This window comes from Sinocyclocheilus anshuiensis, unplaced genomic scaffold (assembly GCF_001515605.1).
Source record: "Sinocyclocheilus anshuiensis isolate Anshui unplaced genomic scaffold, SAMN03320099.WGS_v1.1 scaffold476, whole genome shotgun sequence".
In the NCBI taxonomy this organism is placed as follows: Eukaryota; Metazoa; Chordata; class Actinopteri; order Cypriniformes; family Cyprinidae; genus Sinocyclocheilus; species Sinocyclocheilus anshuiensis.
In genome coordinates this window covers 1,709,400-1,720,329 of record NW_015554139.1, presented here as the reverse complement: position 1 = coordinate 1,720,329, position 10,930 = coordinate 1,709,400, and the positions used below count along the sequence as shown (strand labels likewise).

The 10,930-nt window shown below is 36.4% G+C and overlaps 1 protein-coding gene across 2 annotated transcripts in view; it reads right to left on the bottom strand.

Moving 5' to 3' along the window:
* ndel1b (nudE neurodevelopment protein 1-like 1b) overlaps nt 1-9,858 on the bottom strand; it is an 18,761-nt gene extending 8,903 nt beyond the window's left edge. Inside the window, exons 1-3 of one of the 2 annotated variants that reach the window (XM_016463153.1) lie at nt 9,748-9,858; nt 4,760-4,854; nt 2,418-2,571 (exon numbers count right to left, since the gene is read on the bottom strand). In XM_016463153.1, coding sequence (XP_016318639.1) covers nt 2,418-2,571; nt 4,760-4,845 — 240 coding nt within the window. In that variant the 5' untranslated portion in view covers nt 4,846-4,854; nt 9,748-9,858. Of the gene's footprint in view, nt 1-2,417; nt 2,572-4,759; nt 4,855-9,747 lie in introns of those variants that run through there. The other variant, XM_016463154.1, reaches the window with a different exon arrangement.
* Nucleotides 9,859-10,930: the final 1,072 nt, after the last annotated feature.

Genomic DNA, 10,930 nt, shown 5'->3' with positions numbered 1-10,930 from the left:
TACAGCTACAGTTGTGTTGCTGGGTTTTAAAGCAGGTTTGATTTTTCTTTCTTTCTTATCACTCTGTATTTACAGGATTTCACTGTCCACTCTGTTCAAATGTGGATGAATGGTTACACATAGATGTGTCCAGAGCTGTGTGAGATCACTACCATCCTGCTTTTCTGGGGGTGGGTAGGGGTGTTAAATAATTATAATATATATATTTTTTAATTATATTAATATTGTTTTTTTCCCCATAGGTTTTTAACATTCTAAAAGCTCTTTATTCCAAAGATACTGCAAGCTAGTCAGTGTATTCAGCAGGTGTAATGTATTGTAAGTTACTTCAGAGGTATTGCAAGTATTACATACAACAATAATAAAACAACAATAAAATAACAAAAAGTGTTAAAATAATAATAAAACAATAATAAAATAACAAAAAGTGCATTGACAAAGGAAATTTACTTTTGGTACTTAAGTACTTTTAAAAGCAAGTACTTCTGTACTTTTACTTAAGTAAAAATCTGTCTTTACAACTTTTACTTGTAATGGAGTAATATTTGACCAGCAGTATCTGTACTTTCACTCAAGTAATGGAGTTGTGTACTTTGTCCGCCTCTGGCTATATGTGAACTTTTCTGCTGAGCCATTAGCCTTCTATTTTCTTCCTCTTCATCCTGAAATCCAATTACAGCACACTTGGGATTAACAGAGACCCTCGACAGCTCTCACACTGGACAATGCTGCATCACAGAACAGCACGATGTTCTGGACCAAGAAGCACAATTGGAAATTGGAGCATTGCTGATGCTTTACAGATAAATCAGCCGATTAAAGGTGTGTGGAGGTACCTCTGCCATTAAGTGATTTTGTACCCATAAAGAAGCCGAATTGTATACTTTTGTAGCATTTTATTTCCATGAAGTCCACTTACTGCATACTCTTCATGCTCTCAAACACATCATCAGGTTATTAGTACCTAAAACATGACCTCTGTTATGACTGGCTAACCCTAAGTAAGTTATAATTTTCATGGTTTGTGACATCAAAGGGTGATTGCTACACAAACTGGCAGGTCACATTTATACCCTAAAATAATGAAGAAGAAAAAAACATTATATTATATAATTTGTACATAAAAAACAAAGCCTATTTTAGAACAATTAAGATTTTGACATTGTGACACTAACCTCATGACAATTAAGCATTTTTAAATATAACTGCAAAAACTAAATGAAGTATAACAAATACTACCATTATGCATAATTACATCACAGTTTAAATACATTCATTTGGGTGGTAAAATGAAATGAAAATAATGTCACAATGCAAAAAATAAAACAAAAAAAAAACACTATCTTTCAGTTTAGGTCAGTAAGATCTCATATGCTTAACAAGGCTGCATTCATTTGATCAAAAACGCAGTAAAAAAAAGTAATATTGTGAAATATTAGTATTTAAAATAAGTATAAAAACTAAATACATAATTTCTTATGTATATTTTAAAATATAATTTATTCCTGTGATGCAAAACTGAATTTTCAGCATCCTTACTCAAATCTTCAGTGTCACATGATCCTTCAGAAATCATTCTAATATGCTGATTTGCTTCATGAAACATTATTATCAATGCTGAAAACAGTTGTTCTGCTTAATATTTATGGGGAAACAGCAATACATTTTCATCAGGATTCTTTGATGTATAAAAAAAAAAGTTCAAAAGAACAGTATTTATTTGAAATAGAAATCTTTTGTAACATTGCAAATGTCTTTCTGGCCACTTTTTAATCAATTTAACGCATCCTTGCTGAATAAAATTATCAATTTAATTTTTTATTTTTTTTACTTTTTAAAGGTTTTTATTTAAAATAAAAATGACTTTTAAGATTTTTTATCATTTTTAAGAAAAATCTAATTTTGTATTTCTTTTTATATTGGAATAAAATATGACTTGGACATGCTTGACAGGCTTCATGAGATTCACTTTCCATAAATGTGACCCTGGACCACAAAACCAGTCTTAAGTCGCGGGGGTATATTTTTAGCAATAGCCAAAAAATCACTGTATGGGTCAAAATTATTGATTTTTCTTTTATGCCAAAAATCATTAGGATATTAAGTAAAGATCATGTTCCATGAAGATATTTTGTAAATTTCCTACAGTAAATATATCAAAACTTAGTTTTGATTAGTAATATGCATTGCTAAGAACTTAATCTGGACCAATTTAAAGGTGATTTTCTCAGTATTTAGATTTTTTTGCACCCTCAAGATTCCAGATTTTCAAATAGTTGTATCTCTGCCAAATATTGTCCTATCCTAACAAACCATACATCAATGGAAAGCTTATTTATTCAGTATATCTGGGTGGACTGAGGACGGAGATTTTGTGTCATTTCAAAAGAGCGAAGAAATTTCAGCTCTTGTCCTACCTTGAGTGTGTCCACCTCGCTCTTCAGCCTCTGGTTCTCTGACTGCAGATCTCGGATGCGGTGTTCAGCCTGACCCAGCTGAGCCTCCAGCTCAGCCTCCAGCTCTCGACTGCCCTCCTGGAACTCCTGCAGCTCCTCCTGAGCATCATGACAACTGCAGATACGCAAACATATCAAAAATCACACGTCACCAGCCATCTGGAGCAGCGGCGGCACATTCATCACATTAACTATGCAATGCAAATTGACACCCAGACTGCAACAAAAGAGCTGACATGATCTAAGCATTCAGGCCTTGACAGCTGGTGCTATAGCAGATAATGAATTACAGTCACTCAGGGCTGTGGCTATTCACACTGGAGCCACTCTGGAGGTCCTAAGACCAATTTAAAACAGGACACCCGTTACCTGACCATCTCCAACAATAACAACACAGCAGAAGTCAGCACTTCCTGAATATCAGGAACATCTCATGGGCAGAAATGATGCAGTTATGAAAAAGATCTACTTAACGCATCTGCACAGCCAAATGTGCACTTTGAGCCCTTAAAGGTCAGGGGTCAGAGGCAGGCTTGAGATGAATAGTGAGGTCTGGCAGCAGGAAATGAGCTCAACAGACTGAATGCATGGTCTTGGTTGTTTTTAGACAGCGTTTCCGAAGCTCTTTTAGGCAGGACACGTCCCGTTAACCCTGGTCACTTCCCCCCAGCCTCATGCTGTCATGTGCAGAGGGAACCTTCCTTCCCTGAAATACCAGACATATGCGGACATGCCTTCTCAGCACAAACCATTAAAACACTCACTCGACAACAGGAAGCTGCTCAAAAGCACATTTTCAGTCCTTTATGAGATTGGGATTATTATACAGTACCATTCAAAAGTTCGGGGTCAGTAAGATTTTTTTGTTTTAAAGAAATTAATACTTTTAATCAGGAAGGACGCACTAAATCGATCAAAAGTGACAGTAAAGACATTTATAATGATACAAAGATGGCTACATTTCAAATAAATGCTGTTCAATGATGCTCTATTCATTGAGAGGCTCTATTCAACAAATCAGTATTAGAATGATTACTGAAGGATCATGTGACACTGAAGACTGGCGTAATGATGCTGAAAATTCAGCTTTGCATCACAGGAATAAATTAAAAATGTAACTATATTACAACAGAAAACAGTTATTTTAAATTGTAATAATATTTCACAACATTCCTGTTTTTTTTACTGTATTTTTGATCAAATAAATGCAGCCATAGTGAACATAAGAAACCTTTCCAAAACAAAATCTTAGCGACTCAATTTTTGAATGGCAAAGAATCTATGTATAAACCATGTCTTTACTCATTACCCTTTCTAAAGTAAATGTGAGTGGTTGCTTACGTCTTTAAGACTTGATGTTCTGTCAAGTGAGTTAAAGGGGCTTTGCTTTAAAAGGCCCACTCATTTGTGTTGACTATTTCCAGGAAAGCATGTTTTGCTCCTTCCTCAGCAGGAAATTCCTGGGATTTGAGATCTTCCTGTGCTCCACCAAGGCTCTGGGGCAGTAAAACCACATCTCAGGAGGAGCATGTGCATGTGCTGAAACTGTGTAGGAGTTCAGAGCGGCACAGACAGAGACCACCAACAGACACATGGTCAGCATTAGCACCAGCACCAACTGTGAGCTCTGTTTTAGATCAGAGACACTCTCGGGCCACTTTTGGTCAAGTCAAAAACACGGTCTAAGCTGAAGAACAGAGGAGGATACGCAGACAATTCACGTACTAGCGTTTTGGGCCTGAAACTACAAAATATATGGATTTCCTAACAATAACATTGGGAATGAGAAAGATCACATAATATTTCACTGATCACATAAACCAACTGAAACTTTAAAAAGACATCACGCCTAACTAGAATGTAACCAGGAGCAGATTATGATGTTTCAAGCATGGCATATTTTAATAAATGAGACTGTGAGATACCAAACATAACAGCTGGAGCCATGGAACATCTTCTCAGGTTAACAGAGGGTCTCTTTTGTCAAGGGCAGTGAAAGGCTCTCTCTGTGTTGTGGCATTTTCTCTGTTTTTCCATGACAAAAAGTGCTGCAGTCATATTTACAGCCATTCACCACCTGCGGGGCTTGTGATTGTAGGTATGAACACGGAAACAATCATTATTGTCTCAGCTAGCCAAAGTTTAACTAAAATATTGAGGACAAAGGTTTTAAAAACCAATCAGCATTGTTTGGCTGAACATAAAAGGTTGACTCCCCATGGCTTTTATGTGAAGATAAACAGCACACTATTGTAAAAAGCTCAGCTGGTTGCTATATTTAGTAGTTAATGACTTCAGCCTACCTCTTCTTGTATTTCAGAGACAAGCACTTCCAGTAATCGATTTCCTCGTCTTTCGAGGAGAATTTCGGCATCATCTCTGTGTCCATGGTGGAGACCTGTGGAAGCAGATGGGAATTAGAGCAGTCCTGAGAGACACAGAGCTTGTTCATTTGCACCTCCTACTGCAGTTTTGTCCCGGAACGACCCCACAAACAGATCACAGGCTGAGGGCCCATGGTGCGTGTCCTCATTTGACACACGTCCAATAACACTTTGTTCACCTGGCTCTCTACCAAGCTCACATGACTGACTAGGTCCTTTACAAGCTCACAGATTTACAGGTTGCAGCCTTTCAGTTTCGTCATTTGTATTGCGCTTTTCACAGTATGGTTTCAGAGCAGCTTTACAGAAAATCATGATGTTAATGTTTAGAGTATCTTAAAGGAATAGTTCTCCCAAAAGTAATATTCTGTCATCATTTACTCAGAGTCAGCCTCATGTAGTTCCAAACCTGTATGACTTTTTATTCATCTTCGAAACACAAATGAAGATATTTTTAACAAACCCTGAGGGATTTCTGTCCCTCTACTGAAAGCCTGTTCCACCAAAACTCTAACATTTTAAATAGTTTATGAGGATATTGTAAAAGTAATCCACGTGAATTGAGCGGTTTATTCTAAGTCTTCAGAAAAGACACAATCGCTTTACATGATGGACAGGTTTAATTTAAACCACGTCTCTTCAGAAGACTTGGATTAAACTGCTGGATTCATATTGATTACATTTGAAGCTTAAAGTTTTTGTTGAGAGGACTTTTGTTGGTGTGACAGAAATATCTCGCGTTGCATGTCTTTTATGTTTGTGTTTTCAAGATGAATGAAAGTCTAATAGGTTTGGATATTGGATAATGTTAAAGAAACGGTTCACCCAGAAAATTTCCTCACCCTCACATCAATCATTTTATGGTCAAATCATGGCTATCCAGTGTAAGATCTCCTTTTGTGTTCCACGGAAGAAAGAACATATTTGGAATAACTTGGAAGTAAGTAAAGGACAACAGTTTCAGTTTATAGAGATTACAAGCCTTTTAGAAATCAAATGTGAAGCCATTTATCACAGAAGGACAGATCAGTTCTTCAATACATAAAAGCTTGCTCAGAATAAGATTAATGGCTACAGATATTGTCCTTTTAAAACCATTAAGCACACCTGGATGTGAGTTATAGAGGCACAAACGTGTGACTGAAAATGACCTCTCATTAACATTCTTCATCCTTGCCTTGTTTTGGGAGATCATTTGTTTGACCAGCAGCACAGAAATCCAGTGTTTTTCTGAAAATTTCATCCAATTAATTCCTATCATAGCAGGTCTTCTCGTATGCAATCACTCATTAGGTCTGACATGATGAAGAGCTCTACGCCGAAATCATCCGTTTCATTCAGCACAAGTCTATCAGTGACCCAACCAGCAGCAGACAAACCTGTCCTGCTTCAAAAACAATCAGAAATATTCCACACATCTCCGCAATACTCCAGATTCTTTTCCGGGTTCTCAGGAGTGTCACATGTTGTGACCCAGTGCTTCTAGATTCCTGCTCTAAATAACTATGAGGGATTTCCAAACCAAATGACCCATTTAAATAGAAAGAATAGAAAACTAAAACACCTGTCGCACCCTCATTATTGTCAGTTTGCTTGTCCATATTTATGTCAGGTCTGAAACTTTTGAATTAAGATTTCAGTGATCATACTTAATGTACAGGATAAATACTCTTAAGTAAATGTCACAATATTAAACTTTCTTTGTATTAGGTCAAGTCTGTATGTTTAAAATTCTATTGTTTAATTGAGAATAAGTGCAATACTTGTCAAATAATTAAAAAGGTCAAAAGATAAATTAAATAGGCCTAAGTTTTGAGTGATGGAATAGTGGCGTCAGGTACTATTCTTTAAAGACCCAACAAATTGCGCCATTTATTGGCAGGCACAATATTAAAGAACAGATTAAGCAGACCGTTAAAAATACTGATTTAAAAAAATGAACAAAAATGACTATAGATCGCTCTCTAATTTAAAGAAACAACATATGCTAAAGAAACACACAAAATCACAGGTGTGCATAATAATAAAGCCATCAAAACACAAAAACAGCAGTGGTTTTCTACTCTGGAGCAGAATGGGGCTCCAGTGGGATTTGCTCTCCTGAGGGCCATCAAAACTGATGTCACTTCAATTGTGGTAATTTATAATGTCTTAAGCCACCATGCAGAGTACCTCACCCCTCCCAAACTGACTCCTGACAGTGAGGCCATCTGTCCGGTCACAGAGCGCCTGTCCCGCACCACAGGACAGTGGGATGGTTCCTGTCTAACGCAATGCTTTCCGCAACCTACACTCTTCGCCAGTAGCTACGCTAGGGCTGTGTATCACCAGCAAAGTCACGATACGATGCGTATCACGATACAGAGGCCACGATACGATACATATCACGATACAGGACTGCACTGAATTTCACCTCAGCAGAATTTAGTAAAACAGCTGTTTATTAAACACTGCTTACTATAGTGCCATTTCTAACTATTGGCAGAGCAGGCAGTTGACCTCTGCATTATGAAGGGCCTCCATAATTGTACCACAGTACAATATAGGTAATGGCATATGTTTCATGTTTACATTGTGCACTCCCCAACAGGTACAATATTCTGATTGCTTGCATCTTGTTTATAAGCCCATAAATAATAATGTACTCATTCTAATAAATTTATATTGTAATGTACTCATTCTAATATATATAAAAAAAAAATCACTTACATCGCTGGTAGGTTATCATTGCACAAATTAACACTCTCTACGATTAAAAAAAAAAATTGAAGAGTTCTAAACTAACGCGCTGTCTTCACTGTATCTAACGCACACAAGGCTGATTTACTCGATGCGTCCGCAAGTTCGCTTTTAGGTGCACGCGGCAGGACTTTCCGCGCAGCTCCTCTTCCGAAGATGCACGAGTTCAATTTCTAAAGGAATTAAATCCACAGCTTTACTGTTAATAGAGAAACGCGGCAAAACGGTGGCAATTCATACATACACAGCCTCTCTCTCTCTCTCCGTGTCGTAAATGAACAGTTGAATTACACTTTTCTGAGAATATATTATTGAAGTGGAGATCACTAAACTGCAAGCTAGCCGCTGTTTTCAGAAAGCAAGCGCGTTTATCGATACAGGGCCAGCTGTATCGATACTCGTATCGTCAAATCTCTGTGACGATACATCGTCGTATCGATATTTTGAACACAGCACTAAGCTACGCAGTCAGAGGTTCAGAGGAAAGGCCAGATTTGTTTCCATGGATGACATTATTTCCAAAATCACAATTTCAGCACACACCCTCCTGCTGAGTAATATACACTATAAACATGTGACATACCCTTAAAGATTAGAGGACGAGATCTGTGCAACCATTAAGTTATCTGCCCTGCTTTCAAGTAGTATATTTACAATCAGCTTCATACTGACTGTACTTCATACTTCATACTACAGCATTCAGTTCACTGAAGACCATGGACTTCAGGAGAAACCCCCCTGCACTCCCCATCATGGACAGCACTGTGACTGCAGTGGAGTCATTCAGGTTCCTGGGCACCACGAAGACTACAGAGGATAGTCTGGACTGCTGAGCGAATCATTGGTACAACCCTCCCTTCTCTTCAAGAACAGTACTCATCCAGAGTGAGCAAAAGGGCTGGCAAAATCACTCTGGACCCCTCACATCCAGCACACTCCCTCTTTGAACTGTTGCCATCTGGTCGACGCTACAGAGCACTGAGCACCAGAACGACCAGACACAGGAACAGTTTCTTCCCTCAGGCCATTCATCTCATGAACACTTAACAATAACTGTGGAACACACACTATTTATTCACTCATACACTTATTTATCTAACACACATACTCAGTCTACATTCCAATTTGCACATAATATACCTGTACATACAACTGTCTATTGTTATATACCTGTACATACAATTGTCGATTTGTATATTTTTATTCCTTATTTACTTGTTCTATTTTTAATTTTTTATTTATTTTTATTATCTGTTTTTTTGTTCTGTCACTGTCATTCTGTTACACGGTGGAAGATTCTGTCACGAAAACAAATTCCTCGTATGTGTAAACAAACCTGGCAATAAAGCTCATTCTGATTCTGATACATGTAAGTGTCTAATGTAACATCGTAGTGTTTATTTATAATATATTCAGGTGTGACAAGACAGAAATGGCATCAGATGACAAATGTCACAAAATGTAAACCGAATACAAACACAGCTGTTTTCATACATTAACGGTACAACTTATCTCTGTATAAATGTACAAGACATACATGTAATATTTATCATTAATGTTATAGCGCAAGATAACTGACAACAGATGAAACAACCTAATCACATCACATAAACAGAAAAAATAGTGTTCGCGTAATTAAAATAAATACCTACTTAGAGATGGAAGACCAATGACGTCAGATGGCCAAACCAGAAGACGACTAGCGGTCATCGTTCAACTCAAAAACAATCACGAGGATGAAATGTAATACTTAACATTAGCAAAACAAGCACAGTTCACTGAAGGCGAGAATCTTGATTCGCTGAGAAGCGAATAAAAGCGGACGTGAATCTTCCAGGTTGACGTTTCTCCCGGCAGGCCAGCGGATGTGACCAACATTTATAAATGAAAGTCAATATCGAGTCTGTATCATTTAAATAATTGCCATCAAAGCTCATTCAACGGCGGTTTAAATTCCCAGCGATATACTTCGGTCGAGCAAAGGCGTTTTGGCTGTAACATTACGCCACAAGAAACCGGCGCATGAAAAATCAGGTTTCGGAAACTGTTGGTCTTCACTGGCCAGAGAATGACAGCTTAAGATAACAGTCTGGTTAAATTATAAAGCCTCGCATTTCTCATCGAGTACGGCGTGTATAATTATCACTGTTTAAATCATAAATGTCTACCTTATCATGTCCTACTCCTGAAGTCGGCGAACAGGCTCGGTGTCTCCTCTGCGCTCGAGCGTCGGCTGATAGAAATGCCAACGCGACTCCACTGACTTCCCTCTTCAGCTTCCGGTAAGATGACGAAACCGCGTCTTTGCGTCATTTTAACTTCAGTGAAACGCACTTTCTTATTTATGACGCATAGAGTCTGAAACGGACACGATATGCGGATATTTGGTGTATAATAAAACGGGGAATAATCAGTGATTAATGTTTCATTTCACAACTGACCAAATCTCCTCTGTAGAAATCACGCCACAAGACGGCGCGTTAGGTCTCCAGTATAGATGTAATTAAAAAATGGGATATACATAAATGTAGATTTTATTTATATATATATATATATATATATATATAATTTTGAAATATACATATTATGTTTAGTAAAAAAAATATATATATATTTTTTTTTTTCTCCATTAAATTTAGTTTATTCAAATTTCTTTGTGTGACTATTTATTGTTATTGTTACCACTTATTGTTTTCGGTTTTATTTTTTGTGCATTTATGAATCTTTTTTCATTTCTCTCTCTCTTATTATTATCATATTATTGAAAATATTTCATAAAATAAATTGATAAATAAATAATTTTTTAAATTTTTCTCAATAAATAGTTCCATTTACCACTACTACTATTAATTATTATTATTATTATGGAAAATATTTCATAAAATAATGAAAGTAACCTATGTTTATTTTTATGTTATTTTTTCTCTATAAGCACATTTTCTCTTGTTTATTTTTCTCTATAAATATTTCCATATAATGTCCATATAATAAAATATAATGATAATAATGCATTAATATTATTGTTGTAATAATAATTAAATAATAAATAACTAGAATTTATTATTATTATTATTAACCCCTTAACTGTCATTTTCAATTTTTGAACATAGTCGTGAAAGTGCACGATCCACACTTACATTTTTATAATTCATGAAATAAAACATTTTGTAACATGATTTTGATTTACCATTTTCATGGTAATGCAATGTCTGATTTTAAAATGGGTTTCAAAGGATGAATTTTGAGATTTTAAGTTTTCAATTGATATATAATTTCTGATGATTTCTAAAGTGTGATAAAAAGGCAACAAAGAAGACTTTTTTTGACAAAGGTCAGAACTCCTGTTATGCT